At 35.3% G+C, this 15849-nt stretch overlaps 1 protein-coding gene across 1 annotated transcript in view; it reads right to left on the bottom strand.

The window, feature by feature from the left end:
* Positions 1-5019: 5019 nt before the first annotated feature.
* LOC129257078 (CLIP-associating protein 1-like) overlaps positions 5020-15849 on the bottom strand; it is a 32624-nt gene continuing 21794 nt past the window's right edge. Inside the window, exons 6-9 of the mRNA XM_054895317.2 lie at positions 15023-15114; positions 11050-11125; positions 10515-10612; positions 5020-6971 (exon numbers count right to left, since the gene is read on the bottom strand). Of these exons, the coding sequence (XP_054751292.1) occupies positions 6890-6971; positions 10515-10612; positions 11050-11125; positions 15023-15114 (348 nt within the window). The 3' untranslated portion in view covers positions 5020-6889. The remainder of the gene's footprint in view (positions 6972-10514; positions 10613-11049; positions 11126-15022; positions 15115-15849) is intronic.

The raw sequence follows: 15849 nt of genomic DNA on the forward strand, positions 1-15849 counted from the left end.
TCATGAATTCAATTTGGCCCGCGCGGTGTAGCTAGCACTTAGCAGCTGCATGAGTTAGGTAGCGAATCGGCATGTGATCGTGTTGCAAGTTGAATTGTCCGACTCATCATCATCGGCGTAATTCCCCCAATTTACCTCCAACTACGTCACTTTGTTGTTCATTTCACCATCATTCTCTTCATCTTCAAAATCATCAATTTGAAAATCCAAATCTAGATAAAATTCTGGGTATTCTTTCATTTCGTGATCGAAGTATTCAGTGACAGTGTGGAGAAAACGTACCCTCGCAACAGGTTTTGCATGCAAGTGGAGCTTCACGTGGGAGAGCCAATCACGCATCTCGTACAGAAAGTGACGTCATCAAATTCAAGTCAATTCAGAGACCGATGTGAGGCATATTTCGGAGAGGCATTTTGAGCGTTTTTTAATCTGCGATTTTCACCTTATGTATTATTTTCGTTATTTTTGAATGACCCACTGATAATCCCCACATCATTACCTTTCCATTGACATATAATAAGACCACATTCATAATCTATATAGTTCTCCTTTAAAAATCTTTAATTAACTACATGAACCACCCGGAGACAGCCTACAGATGTCAGACATCATCGTCTGACTACAATTTTAACAAGACCTAGTTTCAACCTTAAAATAACTGTGATGTATCTGGTGTGAAAATGAAATGAAGTCTGATTGTCTTTAATGGTAACAGGTGGACCAAAGAGTTGTCTAGAAAATGAAACTCTGCCACCTGCTACAATAGTGGGGCACTGTAGGATTAAATGTGAAAAAACCCAAAATTTTTCCTGAAACAGTCAAAATTATACCCAATCTGCTCCCCCTTCCCCACCCCTTTGACTAATGAAATTAATGAAATTCAATTTCAATTACTATTTTTTTTTTTACAATTGACACAGAGATTCAAAGACAATCAATATAGGGCCTACATGTATTACATTTATCTGTAGGTAATTGGGAAATTCTGTTTTGGGACATTCTCCAGCCCTTTCAATTAGATCTTGGACAGTTCAGGGCAATGGGGTGGGGTGAGTCAGTTGCCAAGGGGCAGAAATTCAAACAACAAAGAATTCATTTTGCACTCCCAAACACGATAGAATTCCCTCTTGGTGCATATATATTGCAATTATCTGAAAATGGAAATATTTGGGACCATCATAAATCAATAAAATTTTGTTATAGTTTACCAATAAGTAAAGACAATACACTGAAGCACAATTTTCTGTACATACATTGTCCTGGCTACAAAAATGAATAAGCATGGAATTATGATACACTAATTACTCTCGGCAGAATTTTTTTCTAATTTTTTTCTAATATCACCATCTTGACAAGAGGGGGCACACTTGCAATTAACGTAACAAGGAAAGGACAGGAAATGTCTTACCTTCATAATCAAAAGAGATTTTGCTTTTAAATAACTTCCAATCAATATCAGTAGCTGTATAAATTTTAAAAAATATTTCACTTTCTGGTTAATAGTAAGGCATGTAAATAGTGACTATGGAATTGATGTCAACAAATGACGTCAGAAGATCAAGGTCAATTTTCAAATGATCATTAATCAATGATTATTAATAGCTTTATATTCCTATAAAACAATCGATGTGAATGCTTAAAACTAAATTTGGAGGTCCCGCCAAGAATATATTGTTTTGCTATGAAACTATGAATTAATATCAAAGACACAAAATCAGTAGTCCTTCAGTCATGTAGCACATTAGATCAATCTCCAAGTTTAATATGAAGCTTGATGGGATTCTGAATAAAAATCATACACATTGGCCCGAATTCACAAAGGTGCTTTTTAAAACCATCAGTTGAACCCATGGTTTATGCAGATTTCCTGTATAAATTACGCCTATCTACCACGTGTATTAAAAATGTCCAATGCTGATGCGCACGTTTGTCAGTGAGCCAAATTGACGCCTGTTGCCATGGTTAAGTATGCTATTTCATTCACGAGTCCACTGTTTCAAAACGGTGGACTCATTAATAAAATAGCATGGGTGTCAATTTGGCACACTGTGACAAAAGCGCGCATCAGCATTGGACATTTTTTTATATACACAGTAAATAAGCATAATTTATACAGAAAATCTGCGTAAATTATGGGTTTAACCAATGATTTTAAAAACAACCTTTGTGAATTCAGGCTTTTTGGTCTAGACTAAAAGACATAAAAAGAGGCCAATATACACTGGATTATGTTTTGTCCAAAGCATAGAGTATAAACTATTTATGAAATTGTTATAAAAAGAAGAAACATATAAAGCACAATGGGGTGTGAAATTTGAATGGAAAGGTCAATTGTGTCTCTATTGTGGGTCTGAAGTGGTAAACAGAGGCAGACATGGTATGTACATTCATGATTCCTTTAAGTCAAAAGCAATATGAACACATATTGAATTGATCATCAATTTTCACAATTTTAGGTTTTAAAGGGCATCCCTACTGCAAGTAACTTTCCATAAGTTGAGAGAGAACAGTAAATGCACTATACATCAGCTGATATAGATTTCCTGCGTAGACAGTTAGACACTGCAAGTTACTCTGTAATTATCACATCCTATGAGTACCTTTACCTCTGGTGGCTTCAGACGAGTCTAATGATTGCTAAGTACTTATATCAACTATTAAATGTGATAGTGACTTTATATGGAACAGGAGTGTCATGTAAAGTCATAATTGATAACTAGTATCACTTCCTCTTTTGTCTAGATATGGTAACTCCTGTTCTTTTAGAGGATTAAACGGGACAAGAAATATTATCTTGCAATTTTCAATACAGAAAGTATCATATTAGAAAGAAAAATATTCATCAAAGATATATTTATAAGTAGCCTTCCCCTTCATATACTGGGCGACTATTATTCACAGTGAAATGGAATACTCCTAGTATCCTTTCTGAAAAATATTCAAAAACACTTAATACCAAACGGAGGTATTCTCAAATGATCAAAGACTTCACTATATTGTTCACAAGTACGGTATGCTCCTAAGACTGTAAGTACATACAAAAATTAAAAATGAATAAATAAATAACAGCAAACATGATTGTACAATTCAAAAAATAAATTATTTGCTTCCCATATCTGGAATATTGCAAAAACACTCTGCTTTGATTGTGAACAAATAATATGAAAATAGAATAATCAGCCAATACAGAAAGATAAAATTCTCTTGTAAACTTTTATCTAATTACATTGTACATACCTTTCTTTTTCACATAAAGAGGTTTTTGCTTTTGTTCCTCTTGCTTCTTCTGCAATTGATCCTTTGCAAGTTTAGTTGTGCTGCTGTCCACAAGCTGAGCAGTTTTTTCATCCTTCTTCTTTGGTGGTGGTACTGGGGGTGGATGGGTAGGGTGCTTTGGTGAGGTGGGAGGTATATCCTTCTCTTTAGCAGGTGGTGGAGGGGGAGGGGGCAGCGATGGTGGTGCTGGCTTAGTGGGTCGAGGAGGGGGTGGAGGTGGCGTCTTCTTTGGTCTTTTTGTTTGTTCTTCATCAAATCCTGAATCAGGGCTGTCCTTTCCATTCTTCATGATTTTCTTCTTTGATGGAAGAGGCCCTTTCAAGAGGCACTTGACTATTAGTGAAATGTCCTTCTCAAACTTGCCATCTTTTCCGCCTGAATCCTTTCCAGAAGCCATGTTATTAGAAAACAAAGTGTGTCTTTTTCCAAAAAAATAGAAGTCTATCAAGTCTAATCACGATACAATCATGAAAGAAAATTTGACTTTCTTCTTTTCAAACCACTATTTTATATCAGCAAAATTGCCTGCATGCAAGTCTCACTAGTTATACTTTCCAAACACACTGAATTGCATGAAGTATAAATTCATGAAATTCTCTTTTGTTGTTCCAGAATAACAAATGACATCAGGTTTCATTTCATTCAAAAGTAGCCTACCCAGCAAGTATGCAGTGAGTGTTTCCAACTTTCAAACAAAATGTGCTAATTTAAAGAAGAGCTGCCAAAAGAATGACAAAAATATCCCTGACAAGGTCAAGTTGTGAAAGTCGTTTTCCTTCTGAACCATGGGTGATAGTAAGAACATTAAGCCCCATTGGCCTATCAGAGTAATCCTACAAGTATGACGTTGGCACAGTATTTGGGGTGAAAGCCATGTGAGGCCAATCGATTCACGCTGACTACTGTTATTGTGATTAGGCTAGACTTTACCGTGTTAGACAAGCGTATATCATTGATGGCACAAACACACACAGTATTATGCTGGCCCCCTTATCCAGCTCTCCAGAAAGATACAGAGAAAGGTTTTTTTTAGTCTTTGCTACTGTGAAGGGTAGAATCAATGGCTTCCTCTCGTTCAAGTCGCTACCCGTTATCAGCAGACTTCCGCTCAACAAATTACCGCATCCAGGAAGAGAACCCCATGCGACACCTTTTAGCCCCTTCCTCATTTTTGAGTGACGTGATTGGCCAGAGCCATTCGCATAGGGGACACTTTGCTTGGGTTCTGTCCATCCCCACTTGTCAAATTCTGGCAGAGCATGGGTGCTAAATAGCGAGTCATAGGCAATGGAACTGTCTTCCATCAAATCAACATGGCTGACAAGTTAGCCATCTCTGCAACTCTGCACCACGCACATCATCAAGCTGAACTTTAGAATGGAAACTTCAAAAGTCATCTGGTAAGTTGATAGCAAAGTTATTTCATATGTTTGCAGTACTTAATGGATAATATATCATTAGAACTGAAAATTAGCTGGATGTGTAGTTGCCTATACTAATTGGGTCCTGTTCAATATTGAATACTGCATATCATAGGCCTATAGTGCTCAATGCATGGATATTACATTCAGGAAGGCCTTACATGTATACTTTACACTAAATGTCATACAGTAAATCTCACCATATCGATGACACATGACAAAAAGTATCCATGTGAATTTCTTCAAGGCTAGTACATACACAGACAGATAAAGTCTGCTCAAAATTCTGGATTTCTATCTTTCTTCTCTGTCCTTTTTTTTTGTCCATTCACTTTCCACGCAATGTCTGTCCTGAATGTGATCTTAACCCACCATCACCATTTGTTACCCCTATATAAAAATTCACATCTTTCATGTATCCACTCAATTTTGGACTCTTTCATGCCTCATTGATTCAGCCACAAATCCTGAGGTAACCCCTACTTTCCAAAATAATTCATAGTCATGCTATATGTATGAGGCAAGAGAGTAAAGGATACTTTCTCTTCAAGAATTCAAAAGGGACATGCCATATTATTAAAGATCAATGATCTTTTTTATTCTTTGCTCTCAATTGGTGATAAAAAAAATGTCCTAATACCTCGGCCACATTTGCTCTACGGCAGCTGTACGGCGAGTCTAAAACGGCCGTTTTATTCATTTCTATTCAAACTACATATATATGCAGCTCTAAAAAAACGGCTGTTTTCGATTCGCCGTACGGCCGCCGTAGAACAAATGTGACCGAGGTATTACTTCAAATTTGGTCTTCAGACATGCATCTTCATCAATCTACTAATCATACTTGTTCATTGGAAATACTGCTATTGTGTCATTCGTCCAACCATGGATGAAATAGATTTTTTTTTTAAATCTGAATTGAGGACAAGATATGGTTTCCTCAATATCTCATAAAAACAAGATACGTGTAAAAGTAATTTTAATTGGAAACAAATACTGAAATTCGAATCGGGACGGATCCAGTGAATCTCCTCAATTCCCTGCTGGCATAAACACAGTACACCCTCATTCGGTCTGTAAACCTCTTGGTTGTATTAACAGTTAGTGCAAGTCCACATGGTCTAACTTCATTTGTCTACAACCTCTACTTCTATTTGTCAATAATTAGTCTAATCCATTTTTTTTTGGTGATGATGATTACAATATTGATTTCCCTTGGGATCAAAACTTCAGCTGTTTATCTGGTCTTTCAGTGGACACTGTGAAAAAAGTATGTTAACCCTTCTCCATTCTTACACAAGCCCCTGACTAGATGCCAGATCCTATTTCTAGAAGCCATTGGTTTCACTCAGCCTGGGATCAAACCCATAAACATAGGCAATACAACCAAAAAGAAATTACTGCAGATATTAAGTCCAAGTGGTTATTAGAACTTCTGGAAATAAGACCAACTACAAATTAAACTACATGAAAAATGGACCCAATACATGCATAAAGCTTTTCTGGATATGAGAAAGTATTTTTCTTCAGATCAAGTAGTTTCAGACGAAAAAAGAACCCACTCTAAAATAAAATGAGCAGATGTCATGTTAGTCACCATATGGCAGAATTTCACTGCACTTTTATTTTTACCAACAACAAGGTTTTTCAATAAACCAACTGATACGATACACAGACTAGGAATACACTTAACAGAATATGCAACCTTCTAATGGAAGATGAATAATGTCTCATAAGTTGCGTTCAAACAAGAATGGGGGGAGGGGGACATAGAAAATAGCTTTAGCTTTCATTTCAAGTTCTAATTAATCATATGTTCACAAAATCTTGATGGAGAATGCAATCCCAAAATGTAAAAAAGTGTGCATTTTGAAAAGTTTCACTGTTTAAGGAATCATTTCAGCACGACTAAGGTTTTAATCATGCCCATCACCATCACTCAATCAAAAGCTCCTATTCCGCCGTGTGCGAAGTCACCTCGATTCATAAGGTCTAACTGTTCAATATGTTGGATAAAACAACGTGAGGATTGTGAGAATCACCAGAAAATTGCATTATCTGTGAAAATAGAAAGGGTGTGACAAACCAACCAAAATCATCACTATTGTGTTTTGGACTGAAATTTTCCTGAAAGAAAAAAATGCACATTTACACTAATGATTTAAAGCTGAGGGGACTTTCAGACGTATGTTTTACTTACCACTTTGTTCAGACTGCACCACCATTTGTCCGGACCGTTTCACATCATCAAACTTGGCATAAATAATAGATAACCTGGGAATGACAGATCAAGTACAAACATATTAGTAACCTCACATCATAATTCATAGTGCTGGCATTTTGTTGTTCATTTAGATATTTGCGCTTTAGGTCAATTCCAGCCAAATGTTGCATTTTTCAATTTTTTAAAGTTTCTTTTCTGAGCAATTTTGTTTATACTGTTTATAAGTATACAGTTTAAGGTTTACAAAAGCACATTTATATTTACTATACCCTGATTCATTCATAAAATACACAATGTGCACTCTGTTGCACTTTGGTACTAAGATTTCATAGAAAGTGTACAACTTTCACCCATCTCTGGCTCCTGGCATGCAAAGGGTGCTGATGAAAAATTCCACTGTCCATGTGACCTCCAAGCAGTAATTTACCATTACCTGTATTGTTTTACATGCTGCAGTGAAACGGCGAGGCACAAAATACATTGCAATGTGTGAATGTTCGATGTCCCATAAGTCACAGTTTTGAGCATTAAGTGTACCTCATATGCTGCCATTGACTCCTGCAGACAAGCATTGGACTTTTTTATCTACTACAGTACATGCATGCATCAACAAATCAAACTGCATCTGCATTGGACTTGAAATAGCTCTACTGGGGGGACATACATTTAAGTCCCATAAGTCACAAGTCCCATAAGTCACATATACAGTTCGTAAACCATGCCACCTTAAAGCTGTCCATGACAGCAAAGAGAGAGACAAGAATGCTTAAAAGCTGGAGGGTAGTCTGCTGACTGTCAGAAAAAACAGTCAGAATATCATAGGCAGTGCATGGGAACAAAAAAAACTTGCAATGTGTGCACAGCCCAGAAAGAAGGAGAAAACTGAATATGAGATATCTCGCTAAAATGCAAAGCTGAATACAGGTGAATTGGGTTTGTTTCACCCTAGCTTTTATTCATTTTTTAGGTCCAGATCACTCTCTTGGTTTTCTTGTCCCTTGAAGTATGCATCCACTGTTTTACATATGATGTGAACTTGGTATATAGTCCCATGGAAACTCGACCTATTGCAATGTCCCATCAGTCACAAATTTTGTAGTTGAGGGACCCTCTGGATCCTGTCAAAATAAAAGCACCAGTCTTCAGATGCATAAGGCTACCATGAACAGAGCTGTTAAAAAGGCACATACAGCACTCCCTACCAGCCCCTGTAAATGCCAAAAAGTTGTTCAGAAGCTTGCCATCAAGTTTTCTCAGAATAATTCCTGCCGCCTGTCAATAGTAAGGAACATGCGCATATAGAGTACCGAAGTGTGACATGGTGACATCACGATTTCATGACATCGAATCGGCCGGTTCTAAACTGAGTCGCAGCTGCACAATCGTCTATACACATCTGTATTTGCAAAAATGGTGATGTGTGTTGTCCCTGGTTGCTACCATCATTCTGAGAGTCGTAACAGGGCACCGTTTCATAAAGCTATTCATAACTTAAGAGCGACTTTAAGAACGACTGGTGATCCTTGTGGGGAATGTTATCATAAATTGGCAATGTTTTAGCGTGTATAAAGAAAGGATCACCAGTCGTTCTTAAAGTTGCTCCTAACTTACGAACAGATTTATGAAACGGCCCCCAGGTTCTTTTAGAACCAGGCCGCCATGACACCATGGCAACTGACGTCATTGCTTTGGTACTCTATAAATGATGATGTCCTTACAGGCATTCTGAATTTCTATGAAAGAGATGACATATCAACCCAAGCAGCTCGCAAAAAAGAATTTGTGATAGGGTTCACATGCACCCCATGACATATTTCTAACCATTTTTTTTTGTATTGCCTGAAGTGTATAGTTAATGAATCTTGTTCCCTTTGCCAAACCGTGTTCCATGGGGTTCCAAATTGGCAATTTTTGGCGGCCATCTTGGATTTTCATGAAAATCAATCAATTTTCATATTTTTTGCACAGACAATGGTAAAATCTTCCATGTAAATGAATACGCTTTTTACTATACAAGTATAGATAGTAGAAATCGATTGCAATCGTTTTCTAGACAGTCCAGTTAATAATTTTTTAAAAAGGTAAGAATTTATGCCAACATTTTCATGTTTTTTGTCAAAAATTTGCATGTGCACTGATATCTGTTTTATCATAAACATCAACAATTAATGAAAAATATCAGCATTCGACACGAAAGAGAATATGTTAACGAGAATATTGATATACTTCATGGCAGTATTAATGTGTTAATTTGCTTATATGTAACACACTGAAAAGGTAACTTTCTTACCATACTGTACGAGACGGATAGAGAAAAGCAACATTTATTTGTCCCATCTGTAACAAATATGTCCTATCATTATGTCCCATCAGTCACAACGGAAAGTGTGTACATTCTTATTCTAATTGTTCATTGTTCATCTCTTTGCTAAATATTTATGATTGTAATTGTTTATTGATTATTTTGTACTTATTTGATTACAGTTTTTAAAGCCTGCTGACAAGTTAAGAAGCTTTTTTTTTTTTGGGGGGGGGTTAATGTTCCCTTTATATACATGAAGTGCATGAAAAGATGTTTCTGCCCTTTGTTGAATTTATTTCTGACACAATGGCATGAATTATTAAAGGTGTCATCTAATTAGGGAATATTTTTTTATGCTGAAATTAAGTTTGACTTAAAAAGTCATTGAGAGGAAATGTAAATTCCATGAAATGAGATAGGGTCCCATCAGTCACATTCACTTGTCCCATAAGTCACACACGATTGTACACAACTACTGAAACAAATTAAATGAATCAAGTCCAATTCAAGTACTGTTAGTGAGCCCTATCACTGGTTAATCTCCAAGCCCAAATCTAAAAACATTGTCATAAAACTGAGATAGTTATGGCACTTTGAACAAAAGAGCTCAATTTGTGTGGTCCATCGACGTCCCATAAGTCACAGTGACATTTCTGAAGATCTAGCACCCTATGCAACCAAGCTGAAAGCATACATTTTTGTATATAGTAAGTTTCAACATTCTTCTTATAGTTTAATAAAGTAAATCCATGTTTGTGCAGCTACTATTCCAGATATGCACTTCAGTTATGTGGAAAAAAGTATCAAATGTCCCATAAGTCACAATGGAATTGACCTTTATAGAGAATAAACTTAGAGACTAATGCGGTCAATAAATGAACCTGCGTATAGAGAACATTCAAGCAAATCCAAAGAAAGTTTGTTGTGTGTTCTTAATAGCACTTTGTTTAAAGGAATTTTATATCAAATTCCTAGGTTATTTTGTGTTTTCTGATTAATAATGGCATTCAAGTAGAGGTATCAATATGAAACATTGTACAAAACGACTATATATGATTTGACTTCATAATGTCAGGGAAATTTAAATATTTCGAAATACTATTAATAATTAAAACTAGACTTAACATGATAGCATGACTGTAGTCTTTTCTATTACAGTACATTTTCTACAATGTAGATCTCCATAAAAAATTGTTATATATACACCTATAGAAAAATTACTTCAAGTGCAGGATATACAATGAAGAGAAATTAAAAATAATATAGAGAGAGTATATAGCAAGTTACGTACCTTGATGAAGGAATGCCCTTTTTACCCAGGTCTATCCTAACCTTCTCTCCTACATGCCTGTAGATCTCAACTAGTGTGTTGATTGCTGTATCTCTTACCTGGAAATGGAAATGCAGATTGCATACAAGCGATCATATGGATTTCATATAACCACAAATAATATATTAATGCCATATCATATATACTGTATTTAGAAAAAAAAAAATCATTTTAGAGGCTTTTTAACACTAAAGGATGTTTGCTTATCACTGTAAGAATTCAATCAATGAATTATATAACAACAAAACAAAAAAATAAAATAAACAGTATGATAACCAACATTTACTACATAGAACATCATTTTTAAGAATATGGTAATTCAATAAACATGTATCTCACAAAAACAATTATAACAAGGAGTTTTACAAGTTTTGTATGTTTGAAACAAAATGTCAACAAAGAAACTCTCCTTCCACAAAGTAATGTATTTACTCATAAAAATAAAGGAAATGTTGACAAATTCAAAAGAGAAGAAGGGTGCAACAGCGATACTTACTTGACTGTTAGGATCCCCAAGAAGTTTGCAAATTGATGGAACAATTTTGTTTAATAGAAGAGAACTTGCACCAAATCTGCAGGATAAGAAAATAGAAACAAACTCATACAAACCATCAATGTTTATAAACTTTAATAAGCAAAGAGATGAGAATTTGATGTTAACAATGTACACATAAGGTGAGTATGAATGATTATAGTTCTTCTAGGAATATATACCATTGGCATAAAAATGTATTTCTATAGATGCCTTTAAATATAATAATCTTCTATTATTTTGTAAGGTTGTAAACTTGTCCCATATGAACACATTGCCGTTATTATCCAGAAATCGATCTACCAGAGTCAAGAAATAAATAAATAGTTTACTGTCACATTTTTTTTGTAATCAACAACAAAATTATCATATTTTCAGGGAAATACATGCATGGACAATGGAGGGGCATTCCATAGATATAACTTACAAAATTCTAATTTTCCATTCTTTAATCCCTTCTTTGTATCAAATCACAATGCTCTTACATTAGTTTTGCAATTTAAGTTCTACCTCTGCATAAACTGGACATGAAGCAGAGAATATTTTACACTGTACATGTACCTTCCAATTAATAACGACTTCATGTGTACACATGTACAGGTATAACCTATAGGCCCTACAACAAATACAGTGGAGGGGATGTATTCTGTGTTCATGTATGTGCAGACATTATACAGAAAAAGGCAGAAAGAGGGCAGCATTTCACTTCGGAAAGGAAGTGTTTCACAGCATCTATCACCCAATCGCATGTATACAGCGTACATGCAATGCCTCAAAATGAGACTGCAATATGGGTAGCTCCTATTACACGCTGAAGTCTAAATGAATCATTCCTGGCGGGGCTACTAACGAAAGGTCATGACTTGTTCTCTAAAGAGGTTTCTCATTAAAGCTCATGGAAAGTGTGCCCTCTCAGTTCAATGTCAGGAGAGTCTGCATAAAATCCATGAAAGGATACTCTGCATCGTGTGCAGTTGTTTAGCCAGAGAGGAAGTTTATGCTTGGGCATTTGCATATCCACATACTTTACATTTACCATGAAGACACAAATAGCCCCTTTCCTACAGAATATAAAGTGAATGGTTCACTAATATGATTTACAAAAAAAGGGGGAATAAAAAGGAAAATATGAAGATACATGGAGTCACAGTGTACATGTACATACATTTTCCAATCAGCTATTGAGGACATGCAGGTACATGTAGTTAACTATTGTCCTGCATACATGTACGTGTATTATGAAACCCTAGACTAAAAGTGATGTGGATAATCATAGATTGATGGCAATTTATTTAAAAAATCATATGAAAATAATGATTTAATGATCTGGGTGTATTGAAAATGCTCAGTATAGAATAAAAATCAGTGATCAATATAATTGAAAAGGCAATAGGCCTATATATTGTGTTGATGTGTTGTGTCTGTCCACAAAAGCAAGTCGCAATTGGCAACAATAGCCAACCATACACTGTACAATTAAAAATGAAGAGGACCAAGAAGAGTAAAATAGTAAATAGTTTATTTCTACTAAAACAGAAACAAATTAGTTTCCATTCCCAATCAGAAAATTAACATTCTTTGATTTAGCATCTATCTAGCTCTCACCATCACCAGTCACTGCCTGAGCTAGACATACAGTATTCTTCTACAGAGCAATTAATTCAATCATAAAGTGCAGTGATTTTCTACACTTGAACATTTAGCCTCCAGACATGTCAATTTATCTATGAGAGCCAATTTGGGCTTCTTTTAACAAACATTGCATTGAATGCTATTTAGGTGAGGCACACATTAATTGTATGATTCATCCATTAATTCCAGGTGAAGATGCCCATTTAAACAGTATTGCCATAGGAATGACACAGGGCACTAAAATTTGCACTGTCTCTATCTACTCAGATCAGTGCCACACATGATTGCATTCATATTTTTAAACCAACAGGAAGGAATCTGACTCAAAGCAAAAAGGAATAGTAACTGCCATGATGATTCTGTATTCCTTATTGTATCCATACCATAGTGATCGAGGACAGTGACCCAATTCTCTAATGTGACAGGGTTCATGTCCACACTCAATCTGTATGCTACATGTAGGTTTTGAAAGGTTCATGAATGAGAGAACTACCTGTACAGTATGTACAACATTTACAGTGTACCCAGTATTTTAAGTTGGAAGAAAGTACATGTACATCATTCCCTCACAGAAAATTATTTTTTACATTATGTATTTCATGTTTGCATAAAAAAAAGGAATTTCAATTAATTTTGATTCATATAACCTTTTCACTAGTATATTACACCATTCAATCAGTATTTCTCTTGTTTTAATTGCTGTAAGATTAAATTACTAGATTAACATTTAAGACTTGAGGGAATTATGACTCAAAACCTGGATTACGAATCTAGTACAGGTAGACATTGGTAAATTCAAAAAATCATTTTTAAACACGATTGTTTTAATGAGTTTTCAATCGATCAAGGCCAAATGCACCTGTATGGTTATAAATCTAACAAGCACACCAAGTACAACACAAGGCACTTTACAACATGAATGATCACCATAATCAGCATAACAAACAACGCATGAAAGGTGCACTGGCAATCCACCCATGTCTGCACAGTTAATGAATAAGCTCCAATGATGCCTAATACAACCAGGGTGACTCAAAATTCATTCCAGCTAGGCTTTCTCTCCAAAGACTGACAGTGGAAGATGAATAATGGATTGGATGCTTTCACGTTTCTCACTTCATTTCTCTGCTCCTCCCCTTTCCCCCTCTCTCTCTCTCTGGAGATTGTTGCAGATGGCTTTAGTGTTTTATTTCTAAGCCTTTAAGTTAAATCAACAATCATCTTTTTCCATGATGATTTATTTTTAGAAGAGACTGTTTCAAAAAGGGAATCCCCAACAGAATGAGGATGACATCATCATTCATCACCTTGCATCTTGAAATTTTGAGACCGAGTTCAGCATTATGGCACATTCTTTTTTTTTTCATTCCTCCTTGATCAATCTATAACAATGAAAATCTGTCTGAATTCAATACATAGCTATTGCTTACCTCATGAATAAATAGATTTGAAATAAAAGAATTTTTATTAGCTGAGCTTGCTTTATAGGGATATTAAACCAAAAGGGGAATTTAAATACAACACTTGAACTATGACAATTTGACAGAGATCCCCATGGTTTCACCCTTCCTCATGCACAGATGGAATGTCTTGTTCATTATTTGACATGTCTTGTAAAGACCAGATCAATATTAGACATGACAATGCATAAACTAAAATCTGAATTCACTCAAGCTCTTTCTCTTGTTCGCTCAGAGTCTCCCTGCAGGGAATCCATTAGGAGATAGAGACTAAACATGAAGGAAAAGGGAATACACATGCACCATAATAAATACCAACTCTCAAGACAATTTTTCATTCAAATTATTAGAAAACAGCACAGGTGTAGCTAGAATATACATGGAGTATCTTTAAAAAAATAAGACTTCATTCAGAAAATAACACCCTTCTAAAGAATGGTTAATTTTATAGATATTCATCCGAAATACATTTAATTCAGGTACCTGTAATATAGATGAAATCAAGGATGAAGATATACAATGTTTTTATTGGATAAAGCAAGTGCTCAACAACAAATGAATTCATTTAAAAGAAAACAACCAAAATTGTATCTCTTAAAATTCAACACAATGTGAAAATTTTGGATGTCAAATTTAAAACACACAAGTGTGAAATGAATATGCAGAGAATAAAGCTTTTGTGGTGTTTGGAGATTTTTCAGTAGAACTATCAAGCGAAACATCCCTATTGTAAGATGTACAACATTTTGTGTGAAATAGAAGATCACATAATTAAGAGGCTTATTTCAAGGACATTGATTCCCAGGACATGCTGATGGTCATTGAAATACAGGAAGAATACTTACACATTTAAAGTCTGCATTAAACATAGTAGAACTTCCTCTCGAACACGCCAACCTTTGTGCGAAAATGCTTTCATCAGCCTCTCAAATACAAACTGTACGATAAAAAAAGACAAAACGTAGATATTCCAAATCCAAAGCAAAAAAAAATGAAACTAAATTGACTTACCATTGAACTGTACAATGTACAAGATTATCTGAGTTGAATGTACAGTATCATTGTGTACATTATTCATGTATGTACATGTAGTACAGTAAAGTTATATTTTTTAAATCAAAATTATATAACCTACTACATGTAGTCATGTACATGTATGTAAAAATAATTTATTCAAATAGAAGTTGGCTGTTGCCAACAATAAAATAAAAGAGAAAAAATGCCACCGGTTTTATGTAAGATCCTCATTCATTTAACAGGTGTTTGCATTTTTTCACAAACCTTATGAGAACATTTCTTAGAAAAAGGAACAGAAACCACAACAAAATAGCCCAATTCCAGGAATGAAAATTACATCAGGTACATAATCAAAAGTTTATCACTAATTCACACGTACGTGTATGTTGAAGTCTTGATATGAGGCTAGAGTTCTTTTAATGTTTCATGGTCCAATGATAGGACAGACAAGATGTTTACACTGGGAAGGCTTCCAATCTAATGTGGGAGGGAGAAATCGTTCTCCATCACTCACGACACATACTTGTAACTCAACAACTCCACATGAAACATATCACAGGGATCTCTGTAATACCTTTGGGCAGGCGTTTCTTCTTCCCCGTCAGCCAAACGCACATGATTTCATACATGTGAACATACATGTGGAAGACATACC

This window comes from Lytechinus pictus, chromosome 3 (genome assembly GCF_037042905.1).
Source record: "Lytechinus pictus isolate F3 Inbred chromosome 3, Lp3.0, whole genome shotgun sequence".
NCBI lineage: Eukaryota > Metazoa > Echinodermata > Echinoidea > Temnopleuroida > Toxopneustidae > Lytechinus > Lytechinus pictus.